The sequence below is a fragment of the Gopherus flavomarginatus genome, chromosome 1, assembly GCF_025201925.1.
Source record: "Gopherus flavomarginatus isolate rGopFla2 chromosome 1, rGopFla2.mat.asm, whole genome shotgun sequence".
NCBI lineage: Eukaryota > Metazoa > Chordata > Testudines > Testudinidae > Gopherus > Gopherus flavomarginatus.
In genome coordinates, this window is record NC_066617.1 from 218,988,167 (window position 1) to 219,001,781 (window position 13,615).

A 13,615-nucleotide genomic window follows, 5' to 3' on the forward strand; every position below is an offset into this window, starting at 1 on the left:
TGATGGCAGGCAGCAGAGCTCAAGAGCCTTGTGAAACACTTCCACTTTGTCTTATATTCCTAAATGTTCAAGCTTCAGGATTTCAGCTGGCCACTTGCAGGGGTCAAGAAAAGATTTTTTTTTCCAATCAGTGTATTTGGGGGAGTATTTTTATATTTTTCCTCTGAATCACCAGGGACAGCCACCTTCCTCTCAGTGTGTGGGTACACATCACTTGCCAGGATTATCTCTGTATATTTCACCTAATCATTTCCCTGCCATTGTGAGGATTTGGGACACTAAAGCACCTTGATCCTCCTGCTCTCTGCCTGATGCACATAATAGTCTGGTCTCCGGTGGGTTATAACACTTTGGTCTAATTTTGGGTTTAATGCGCAGATGCTGGGTGGGTGTTGTTGGCCTGTGATATGCAGGAGGTCAGACTAGATGATCTGGTGGTACCTTCTGATCTTAAACTCTGTCATTCTCAGTGTTAAATAATTCCACAAATTAACATGACTGTGCCTACAATAAGATGGAGGGGTACATTTTCACCTCCATGTTTATGCAGTGAAGGTGAAAAACTGTCTTTGTTAAAAGGAATTGTGCAAGTAATCTGTTCTTGTGCACCTACTATTTATTTAGATATGTAGAAGAACATTGGTTCATGGATAACATAACATCCATGTAAAGCAGAGTTTTAAAAGTTTACAAACTGTGAAATTTTTCAGCCAGCGTGTTACTGCTGGGTTATAACTGCCTATTCAGTTAAAATAATTAAATCAATTTCAGGTATATGAAATAATATTGACTGTATTTAGTTGTCTTGTACTGTGTACAGAAATCTTTATGGCCTTTGGCATATGAAAAATTTATGGTGGTTTTACAGTAAGTTGTTTCAATAATTCTCAGATGTGCTTAGAATTCAAAATATGTTGGCTTCACTGTGAATAAATTAAAGGTATTTTTAAAATGAAATTAAAAAAAATCTTACTGTTTGATTGTTTAAACTAATTAACAGATATCTAGCAGCTGGTCCAGAATTGATGGTAAATATCCCTGCTGATTTAGACAGTGACTAAGAATTTAATGCTCCTTAAAATATGCCACAATTTGAGACCCAAAACTCTGGCCATCTGTTATAATAACCTTAAGCATGCATAGCTGTGGATACACTGTGCTAACCCTTTTTTTCCTTCTGCCAAACATAATTTTCCATGGTCTGAAATATACTCTTTCAGTCAATACTGTTAAAGCGAATGACAGTATAGAATCTAGAAGGTATTCTTTGGAATTGAGCTTTTACTTTGACTAAAGCTCATTTTAGGATTATGCCCATGCTTTTACTTTACTACAGAAGGATTCTGCTTAAATTTGTTTACATTTTCATTTGTTTCATCTGAATTCTAGTCCTGTAACCAGTCAGTGAACTATGATTGACTTGTCAGAGAGTTGAGTATAGGGCTTTCATGTAACCAGGGCCAGCCTGAGGTGTTGTGGAGTCCCTTTGTGAGGAGAAAAATGTGAAGACAAAGTCCAGCATTGTTCAGCAATGTAGCAAATTTTAGGGTTTGGCAAGCAGCAAGAGAATAGCATGGTTTGTCACAGGTTCTGAGAAGGGAGGATATCACTAATTTGCAGGAGTGATTAAAAGTTTACTTGTCATAATTGATTCATGCAGGTTTGGGGTCGGGCCTCCAAGTTCTTCTTTCTTAGCTGATTGAAGATGTCATGTCAAGAAGGAGAGATTTTCCTTCGAGTAATTTTATCTAAACTCCAATTAATGGAATAAACATGTATACTTGTTATGAAGTATGTGTCCTCTGGAAAGCAGTGTCCATTGAGCCCCAACCGTCCTCATGGAGATAGATGACTGTTGGGACCCATTAGTAGGTAAAGGGCCCCACCACCAATCTTACTCCATTCTTGTTCTTGCAACTATTGGCTGGTTAGCCAGAATTATTTGCTAGCAGCTGTTGATTCTTTATTAGATGAGATGGTATGGGCATGTTTTCTAAAGTCCCATTGTAATTTCCATAGTTTTCACAAGATGAGTGAGGCTTTCAGTATTGAATTATCAATGGTACCTTGGAAGTAGCACTCTCTTTTTAATATCTTTGAACTATGATAGCAGACAGACAGAGTATCCATTTAACTGAATGATAATTTTCTTTTAGAATTAGGACCTGGCCCTGTCCCATCAGAAATCCAAGTGGGCAGGTAGGTTGTCTTAGGTGTATAAATATTTGTATTAACTCATCCTGTACCGGGTTCTTGTTGCTGCTGTTGCAACAACCTAAAGAATAGTTGATCATCCTTCTCTTTCTCCCAGTTTAACAAATGTCATGAAGATGAGGATTGCCAGCTGTTTGATAATGTTGACCTCAGTTGATTGCTTGTCTTGGAATATACTTCTATTGTTGGACCACCTTCTGGAGAAAGTGAAGAAGTGATTGTCATGGTCTGTTGTTAAGATGCAAAGTGTGCCCTTTATTTGACACATGACATTTTAGGTTACATCTACACAGCCGGGGGCAGCAACCCTGGGATGACAGACTTGGGCTTGAGCTACTTGGGCTGAGCTAAAAATAGCTGTGTGAATGTCACAGCTTGGGTTCTGATGCCTAGGGAGGCAGGGAGCACAAGCCCAAATCTGTCGACCTGGGCTTGGAAGTTCACTACTGTTGACTGCCACTGACTATGTAAAAGAACCATTTGATGCAGCGACTTGCTCAGTGGCCTCACTTTGCAGGATGGCCTGGTTTAGGAGTACAAATAGATCTGAAGGCTCTCCATTTCTGATGAGGCCAGCTTGTTCAGGGAGAGGACAAATGAGGCTGTGGAGCAGGACATACAACTCGGATTTACACTGATTCCATTAGACTTGTATTAAAGGAGGGAAAATTGATTTTATTACCCATGTCAATGTCTTGTTTCTTAGTCTCTTCCAATAGAAAATTGCTGTCTCCTTTCCTTCTGGTTTCCAGGGGTTATTGGGAATTCCAAACAGGACCAACCACATATTACATTAGTAGCTCCTACTTGGGCACTTTAGTTTTGGCTCCCAGATTTCCAGGTCTGGCATCAGAACCTCTAGTCTAACTGTTAAATCTTCTTTATCTCCTTTTGAAAAGTGAGGGTAATTTTCTCTAGCCAGATCCTTAAGTCTGCCAGCATCTTAGAGATGCTTAGAGATCTTGTTAATTCATGTGGATTCTGGCAGTTCAGAGAAATTCAAAGAACTCTCCTGAAGAGTCTTAAGCCTTCAGTAAGAAAAAAAACTCTGATTTCATAGGATCATAGAATATCAGGGTTGGAAGGGACTTCAGGAGCTCATCTAGTCCAACTCCCTGCTCAAAGCAAGACCAATCCCCAACTAAATCATCCCAGCCAGGGCTTTGTCAAGTCTGATCTTAAAAACCTCTAAGGAAGATTCCACCACCTCTCTGTGTAACCCATTCAGTGCTTCACCACTCCTATAGTGAAAAAGGTTTTCCTAATACCCAACCTAAACCTCCACCACTGCAACTTGAGACCATTACTCCTTGTTCTGCCATCTGCTACCACTGAGAACAGTCTAGATCCATCCTCTTTGGAACCTCCTTTCCAAAGTTGAAAGTAGCTATCTAATCCCCCCTCATTCTTCTCTTCTGCAGAGTAGACAATCCCAGTTCCCTCAGCCTCTTCTCATAAGTCATGTGCTCCAGCCCCCTGATCATTTTTGTTGCCCTCTGCTGGACTCTTTCCAATTTTTCCACATCCTTCTTGTAGTGTGGGGCCCAAAACTGGACACAATACTCCAGATGAGGCCTCACCAATGCCAAATAGAGGGGAATGATCACGTCCCTCGATCTGCTGGCAGTGCCCCTACTTTTACTGCCCAAAATGCCGTTAACCTTCTTGGCAACAAGGGCACACTGACTCATATCCCACTTCTCGTTCACTGTAATCCCTAGGTCTTTTTCTGCAGAACTGCTGCCTAGCCATTCAGTCCCTAGTCTGTAGAAGTGCATGGGATTCTTCCGTCCTAAGTGCAGGACTCTGCACTTGTCCTTGTTGAACCTCATCAGATTTCTTTTGGCTCAATCCTCTAATTTGTCTAGGTCCCTCTGTATACTATCCCTACCCTCCAGCATATCTACCACTTCTCCTAGTTTAGTGTCATCTGCAAACTTGCTGAGGGTGCAGTCCACGCCATCCTCCAGATCATTAATGAAGATATTGAACAAAACCGGCCCTGGGACTGACCCTTGGGGCACTCTGCTTGATACTGGCTGCCAACTAGACATGGAACAATTGATCACTATCCGTTGAGCCCAATGGTCTATCAAGATTTCTATCCACCTTATGGTCCATTCATCCTGCCCATACTTCTTTAACTTGCTGTCAAGAATACTGTCGGAGACCATATCGAAAGCTTTGCTAAAGTCAAGGAATAACACATCCACTGCTTTCCCCTCATCCACAGAGCCACTTATCTCCTCATAGAAGGCAATTAGGTTAGTCAGACATGACTTGCCCTTGGTGAATCCATGCTGACTGTTCCTGATCACTTTCCTCTCCTCTAAATGCTTCAGAATTGATTCCTTGAGGATCTGCTCCATGATTTTTCCAGAGACTGAGGTGAGACTGACTGGCCAGTCGTTCCCCAGATCCTCCTCCTTCCCTTTTTAAAGATGGTCACTACATTCGCCTTTTTTCAAGTCATCTGAGACCTCCCCAAATCGCCATGAGTTTTCAAAGATAATTGCCAATGGCTCTGCAATCATATCCATCAACTCCTTCAGCATCCTCGGCTGCAGCGCATCTGACCCCATAGATTTGTGCTCATCCAGCTTTTCTAAATAGTCCTGAAACACTTCTTTCTTCAGAGAGGGCTGGTAACCTCCCCCCAATACTGTGCTGCCTAGTGCAGTACTCTGGGAGCTGACCTTGTTCATGAAGACGGAGGCAAAAAAAGCATTGAGTCCATTAGCTTTTTCCACATCCTCTGTCACTAGGTTGCTTCCCTCATTTAGTAAGGGGCCCGCACTTTCCTTGACTTTCTTCTTGTTGCTAACATACCTGAAGAAATCCTTCTTGTTACTCAACATCCCTTGCTAGCTGCAACTCCAAGTGTGATTTGGCCTTCCTGATTTCACTCCTGCATGCCTGAGCAATATTTTATACTCCTCCCTGTCATTTGTCCAATCTTCCACTCCTTGTAAGCTTCTTTTTTATGTTTAAAATCAGCAAGGATTTCACTGTTAAGCCAAGACTTATATAGAAGAGGTTTCCCTTGTGAGTCTCTTGGGATGCAGTCCACACTAGAGGGGGGAAAAAAAGTTTCTACTCTACAGCGGGTGGAAAGGGATTATCCTTACCACATGTTAGCTACCACAAGGTAAAATCCTGGTGAAGACAAGACCGTTTGTAGTTTTCGCACATGTAAGCAGATTGAGGTAAACATTGACGTGGATGGGAGGAAGAATCTTAGGGTTCATCTCAACTTGCTAATACTTTATTTACTTTCTCCACATCAGTCATGATTGTATAGATCTATATCGTATCCCCTCTTATTCTTACTCTTACTCTTTTCCAAGCTGAAAAGTCCCAATCTTATTAATCTCTCCTCATCTGGAAGCTATTCCATATCCCTAATGGTTTTAGTTGCCCTTTTCTGTACTGTTTCAAATTCCAATATATATATATTTTTGAGACGGGGTGACCAGATGTGCATGCAGTATTCAAAATGTGAGTGTACCATAGATTTATATGGTGGCATTATGATATTTTCTGCCTTATTGATCTATCACTTTCTTAATGATTCCCAACATTCTGTTCACTTTTTTGACTGCCACTGCACATTGAGTGGATGTTTTCAGAGAACTATCCACAATGACTCCAAGATCTCCTTCTTGAGTGGTAACAGCTAATTTAGACTTTATCATTTTATATGCACAGTTGGGATTATATTTTCCAATGTGCATTACTTTGCATTTATCAATATTGAATTTCATCTCCCATTTTGTTGCCCAGTCAACCATGATCATCAGTGTGGATCTAAAATTCCCTGTCCTCACATGTTCAGAGACTTAAATAAAGACTCTGAGTAAATAAAATGGATTAAGAGGTGATTATTTGTAGTGTCTCTATATACAAATCTTAACTTTGCATTCCATATAAGGGTGTATGTGCAGCCCTATTTCTGACTATTTTTCTAAAGGGTTCTGACTCAAGGGTGCATGTATATCCCAAGAATTGGATCTATTCTCACACTCTACCCAAAGCACCACCATTACCTGCAGGTAATTTTTCTTTTGTATGTGTTTTCTGGGATGGGATTCTATCAGAGAAGGCCCGAGACTCACCTCTGTCTGTACCAGGTGGTCAAGCAAAGCAATCTTTTATATTTGACAATTATGCTAACTCAACTAAGTTGTTTTTTTTCATAAAATGTATACATGCAATACATTGTAGAATTCCTGTTCAAATAAAACGCACCATAGCAAGTAGCAGCCTTTTTTCAGTATCTGCAAATTGTGTGTTTCACATGGTTCATTCTGTATTAACATATATAAGTTTGCTTCATTTAGTATTAAATCTCTTTCGGGACCCAATTAATCTAAAGGTCATGTAAGAAAAGCTGCTTGGATACTGCTGCTTTGCACATAGATTACCAATGAGCTTGTGTTCCCTAAGACTATTTCTAATGTAGTTGATTATTTGTCCTGTCTCTAAAGCATTTCTTTTTACACTAAAATCTTTAAAATAGTTGTCTTATTCTCTATGCTCAGAACTCAGACTTTTTATATTTTAATTGTTTTCCCTGCTACTTGTTGGCCATCACTGCCACACCAGTGCAATGGCATAGTTGCTTCACATTCCTTAACATACTAGTGGGTGATGTAGAAAGTACATGAGCCCATGCTGGATGTGTGCTGTACTGAGTACATGGTGGCTTAATGGATAGAGCATAGGCCTGTGACTTGGTAAGCCATATAAAAGTTCTGTTCTCAGCTCTTAAAATGGCCTGCTGGGTCACTTCACCTCAATGAGCCTCAGTTTCCCATCTGTAAAATATGGATAATTACACTGACCTCTTCTGTAAAGTGCTTTGAGATCTACTCATAAAAAGTGCTTGTAGAGGGGTTTGGCTGGGGCTTGTCCCTCTCCGGGGTGGCAGGGGACCACACTACCTCGATACTTCCTTCCTGTTGTTGATGGGGAATTTGCTTGGGAGTCTCTCGCCATGGCAGCAGTACAGGGAAACACAGTTATTCACGCCTGGCTTGTGGGCATTAATGAGTCCAGGGCTCAGGCCCTCAGGCAGGGGCTGAACAAACAGTTATAATTAGCAGGCCTAGGCCTTGGGTCAGGGCAGGGCAGCAGAGAGTCAATAGCTCAGGCCCTCAGGCAGGGGCTGAGCAAATGCAGGTAAACCAGCCCAGACTGTCTGCTCAGAGGGGCCTGGGAGAGGGGATAGACTACCACCCACAAGGTGGGTGGCAGAGGGATGCGACAGGAGGCCTGCTGCTGAGTCAGTGGGGATCTCAGCCGCAACACACTGACATAGGCTCTGGCAGTGCTGCAGCCAGACTAGGGTCGACTGCCTCCAGGCTACTTCCTAACCCCCCCTCTAGAGGTACCTGGGTCCGGACGGTGTCCTAGCAGGGGTCAAGCACCATGGGCTCCTCAGGTGAAGGGCAGGCTTGACAGCTCCTTTGGGTAACTGGCGAGGGGCAGGCTTGACAGCTCCTCCGGGCGCTGGTCTGCGTAAGGCATTGGTTGGGAGGGCCAGTCTTCGGGTCTGCCTCCAGTTGCCAGGGTCTCACAGCTAGGCCACAGACATCTGGCCTCTCCAGAGGCTGTTCCTCCAGTGAGCTCTGAGGTTGGGCTTTTATACTTTCTGTCCTGCGCCTTGACCTCTGGCGGGTCGAGTGCAGGATTCTCTGGTTCCGCCCACTTTGGTGTCCAGAGGGGCTCGTCCGTCTCCAGGGCGGCAGAGGACCACACTGCCTTGCTACAGTGCTATATAAGAAGATATTATGATTAATAATAATGTATAATTTGTCCCTATGATAAGTATTCCATTAAAATATATTTGAATCTCTAAAAATGGATTCAGCCTAATAAGAATATTCATAAGCAGTGACAACTATATAATCAGACATACATAAACAATCATCTCAAAGTCCTGGATTTCTTGCCTGACTCATCCTTTCAATAGGTAAATAATTACAAATATGTTTTACAGCAGCAACTTATTACCTGAACCAAAAAAAAAGGGAGTTGCAGTTGGATTTTAACAAAGAAAAACATCTAAACCTAATAACTAGCTGGAGGAAGTATATTAATAATGGGGGTGAGGAAACTCTGCACAGGTATAGCCACATTAACGGTGCTCCATAGTCTCAGTTGTTATCGCATGTGAGTGCTGGTTCTCCTTTCAATGGCAATGATCAGGAGCCATATTTTTATGGTGGATCACAGTCCAGCTTCTGCTACTGATGTGCACCTGTCGGGTAGTGTCAGGCAAAGCCTCCCAGACAATCCAAGGCACTATGTTGCTGTCTGTGTAGGCTATCCTTTGTTTCAGACCTGGTGCCATGTCACCTACTGTCATGATTTTATGAGAAAGCTGTTAATACAGACTCTGGTATTTACTGTGTCTAACATAAGTATTTGTGAAGTTCTGAATGGAATAACAAATTGGACGCTTTTTATAAAAGTTAGTAAGTATTCCTTTCCATTAGGTGGCTATATATTGTGGCTTATTTCCGTGAGTGCTAATATGTTTCAGGAAGATATGTGAAGCCAGATTGTGAAATCCCTACTTGTGCTTACACTAAGGGTATATCTACACTATGAAATTAAGTCAATTTTTAGAAATCGATTTTATACAGTCAATTGTGTATGTCCACACTAAGTGCATCCTCACTACCATGTCTAGCATTGACTTATGGAGCGGTGCACTGTGAGTAGCTATCCCACAGTTCCCGCAGTCTCCGCTGCCCATTGGAATTCTGGGTTAAGCTCCCAATGCCTGATAAGACATAAAACATTGTCATGGGTGGTTTGGGGTACATTTCATCAGGTGCCTCTCCCTCTGTGAAAGCAACGGCAGACAATCGTTTTGTGCCAGACACCAGGGCGATTAGAAGAGCACAGCAAGGCGTATTGCACATCAGAGAGGTTTTGAAAACCATTTTTGTGACTGGCCAGGCTTCAGTGTGACAATTGTGTTTCTCCTTGATGCAAACCTGCCCCCTTTGTTGATTTAATTCCCTGTAAGCCAACCACCCTCCCTCTTTTAAAATAAAGTAACTATTATTTTGAAACCAAGCATTCTTTCTTTATTAATTAAAAAAATGAGATAAAGGACAAGGTACGTCGGGTGAGGTGGGAGAGGAGGGAAGGATAAGGCCACATTGCTTATTGTAGCCACACTAAAAATCAAATTGTTTGAATGACAGCCTTCTGTTGTGGAGTGGCTGGGTGCCCAGCCTCCTCTCATCCACCACCATCCCCCGCGTTCTTGGGCATCTGGGTGAGGAGGCTATGGAACATGGGGATGAGGGTAGACGGTTATACAGTGGATGCAGCGAGGGTCTGTGCTCTTCTTGACTTTCCTGCATCTCCAACAGACACTTCATCATCATGTCCGTTTGCTCTCCCAACAGACGCTTCATCATGTCCTTTCCTGGCCTCTGCCACTGACTGTCTCCGTGCATTAAGCTGTGCCCTATCAATGTGGGAGGACTGCATGAGCTCAGAAAACATGTCATTGCGAGTGTGGGTTTTTTTCACCTTCTAATCTGTGATAATCTCAGGGACAGAGATGATAGGGGAGCATAGAAACATTCTGTGCTCTGCGATTCTGGGGGGGCTGCATGGTCAGCTGTGCTGCTGAGTTTGCCACGCTGACCAAACAGGAAATGAAATTCAAGAGTTCCCGGAGCTTTTCCTGTGTACCTGGCTAGTGCATCGGAATTCAAAGTGCTGTCCTGGGCGGTCACAATGGAGCACTCTGGGATAGCTCCTGGACCCCAATACCATCGATTTGCATCCTCACTACCCCAAATTTGACCCAGCAAAGTCAATTTTAGCACTACTCCCCTTGCCAGGGAGGAGTACAGAAGTCGATGTTAAGAGCCCTTTAGGTCGACGGAATGGAGTTGCTTGTGTGGATGCATTCATTTTTTAAATCGACCTAACATGGCTAAATTTGACCTAACCCTGTAGTGTACACCAGGCCTAGGATTAATCCTTTTGAACTCAATGGGAACACTCCTGGAATAGGGTACTATGTAACTGAGTAAGTATTTCAGAATTTGGTGCTGTTGAGTACAGTGTGTGAGCAATGACTCTGTTACCGGGTAAATTTCAGTAGAAATATAATGAGTATAGATAACTAGAAATTTTCTAGTTGAACATTTTTTCCATCAGAACATGTCAGTTCATAGAAATGGAAAGATCCCACGGGAATGTGGCACATTTTATTGAAATTCCTAATGGAGCTCAGGCAAGTTTCCATGGGAGCCTGAATGTCCAGTAGGAGTATACATTGTTTAAAACTTCCCTGCAGAAGAGAACGTTTCAGAGTATTCAGCAGTATTTCACTTCCATGAAAAATTTCAAGGTTTTGGCTGTTTGTCCTGGGTCAGGATGAAATGTTTTCCAAAACCTCATTTGTCTCCTCTCTCCCCCCTCCACCCCCCGAAATGAAATTATTTCCTGGCCAGTATGACACAAAGTATAGCAAAACTTTAAAAATACTGTTTTCTAGTTTCTATATTTGTTAACATTGATGCACTTTTAGGGTAGGTAAAGTCACACAGCCTTTGGTTTTGTGACTTATAACACCACTTCAGACATTCTATGATGTCTGGACCTGCACCATCTGTCATCTTTTATTGCCTTGTAAACTATAATGTGTTCATTCCACTGTGTCAGTCTTACCAGTAACTTTTGTGATAACAAGAATCTTGAAAATGGGAATTTATATGAACTATTCTTATCCATATTCAATTCCACATGGATCTCTCCTGAGTTAGCAGCATGTTGTCTGAACGATTTCTGTTTTTTAACAGATCCTAAAAGGAGATCTAGAAATGAAGAGACAAACAATGGGTAAGCTGAGCTCGCTCATGCAGGACCTCCTGTCAGCAGTAAAGAATAAAGCAGTGGCTCAAAAGCTGGACGGTCGGCTGGAAAACTTTGCCCAGCGTTGGGATAGGCTTGTACAGAAGCTGGAGAGCAATTCTAAGCAGGTTTGTCATAACCTTCATTCTGTCAACTGATGACAGTGAAATGCTTTGTCAGTCAAATGCCTGAAGTAGATTTGCTGCTATTTGTCAGGCTCTTTAAAATCTTTTCTCTCTATGGCCTCTTAGTCAGGGTTTATTTTTTAGGCCAAAATTATATCACCATAATTTACAGTATTTCCTGAAAGTCAGGACATGTAAATGATTTCAGACCAAGGGCGGGAAGAGTATTCCAAATTTGAGAGGTCTCACAGAGAATACCCTGCCAGCAACAGCCCTCTCTATGTTAATCTAAGAAGGTTCAAGTCAGGTGCCCCACTGATTTCAATCTGTGGCGGCAGCACACAAGGAGAAATATGCTTCCTAATGCAGGCAGGTTTCAAGCCACATAGAGCTTTATAAATTAAAGGCAACACCTGGAAATCAACCTGGAAACCAAAAGGTCAATGTAGATCATGGTACACTAATATCATATGCTCATAGTATCTTGATAAATCACTGTGCATTCCACACCATGATTTATGAACAGATTTAAGGTAGCCCTATGTAGAACACATTGTAAAAATCAGCAATGCTGTGAATCACATTAGCAAGGTCCATATCAGAGAGAGAAACTTTAACTCCCTGTCCAAGTACAGATGTAAAAAAAAAAAAAAAAAAAAAAAGCCACATTATTCCGTTCTCCTCTGTGATCATTGAAAAGCAAGTGTGGAATTAACGCTTCAAAATTGTGAACTCAATTGGTAAGGGGCAGACAAACACTTTCAATTGACAGGGATGACATAATTTTGCACAAGTTTTCCAATTGTTTTCTTTGATCTACCATCATTTCAGTCTTGACTGGACTGAACCTCAGCTAATTTCCTTTTATCCATCACTTTGTCATTTACCAGCACTGAGCAAGATACCTTATACCAGCAGCTAGGATGGCAGGAAGGAGATACAGAACTGGGAGTCAGAATCCTTCAAATAATTTTGCATGGCCCAAATACATATATTAATTTCCTCTTGTTTCTATACTTGTGTTGGCCACATTTCTGTTGTATCTATTAGCTTCTCTTTGCTACATACCCTCTCATGATAGCTGTACAATACTCCTGCTTACCATCAACCCATATCATAACTAATTAATTCAATCCATAGAGCCACTTAATAATTAACATGAATACTCCTATTCACTAGAGCTAAATGGAAATTGGCATTTCTGTTCTGTGGGAAAGTCCAAAATTACAATTTTATTTTGTTCCAAATTGAGGAGGGGAGCTGAAATTTCAAAATTTCTTGTGCAACAAAAATTCCCCCGAAATTGATTTGGAACAGTGAAATTGTTTGTTTGTTTTTTGATTTTACTTTGCATTAAAATATTAAATACAATATATGTTCATATCATATATAATAAATATAATTTAGAATATTAAAAGTTTTAATATAATATAAACATTGAAACAAACTGAATAAAAACTAGTTAAAAGAAACATTTTTCCTTATCAAAACAAAATGTTTCAATGATTTATTTACTTTTTTCCCATTGAAAATGTCATAAAAATGAATACATTATCACAAAATATTTTGATGAAATTGTTTTCAAGTGGAAAAATGTTTTGACCGGCTGTATCACTTACATTTACTGAAATTACCATTATTACCCATAAATGCATAGAACTGGCATATATTTAGAAATACTAATACAAATAAATACAAGTCTTTGATTTCCTGGAACCAGGACTCCATCGTAATTCATAACATTTCATTTGAGAGGATGATAAAAGTGTTTTACTCAGGTTGTTGATTAATTGCAGTTAACTCATGCGATTAACTCATAAAAATTAATCATGATTTAAAAAATTAATAGTTAATCGCAGTTTTAATCACATTATTAAACAATAGAATACTAATTGAAATATATTAAACATTTGTGGATGTTCTTCTACATTTTCAAATATATTGATTTCTATTACAACACAGAATACAAAATGTACAGTGCTCACTTTATATTATTATTTTGATTCTAAATATTTGCACTGTAAAAATAATAAAGAAAAGAAATAGTATCTTTTAAATCACCTCAATGTATTACTGTAGTGCAAACTGTTAATCGTGAAAGTGAAACTTACAAATGTAGATTTTTTGTTACATAATTGCATTAAAAACAAAATAATGTAAAACTTTAGAGCCTACAAGACCACTCAGTCCTACTTCTTGTATAGCCAATCGCTCAAACAAGTTTGTTTAAATTTACAGGAGATAATGCTGCCCGCTTCTTATTTACAATATCACCTGAAAGTAAGAACAGATGTTCACATGACACTATTGTAGCCGGCATTGAAAGATATTTATATGCCAGATATGCTAAACATTGTTATGCCCCTTCATGCTTCTGCCACCATTCA

General features: G+C 40.7%; 1 protein-coding gene across 11 annotated transcripts in view; it reads left to right on the forward strand.

Moving 5' to 3' along the window:
* Positions 1-13,615, forward strand: part of DMD (dystrophin) — a 2,125,007-nt gene that overhangs the window by 812,209 nt on the left and 1,299,183 nt on the right. For all 11 annotated transcript variants that reach the window (XM_050936430.1, XM_050936437.1, XM_050936440.1 and 8 more), the window contains one exon: positions 11,052-11,231. In XM_050936430.1, the coding sequence (XP_050792387.1) occupies positions 11,052-11,231 (180 nt within the window). The remainder of the gene's footprint in view (positions 1-11,051; positions 11,232-13,615) is intronic.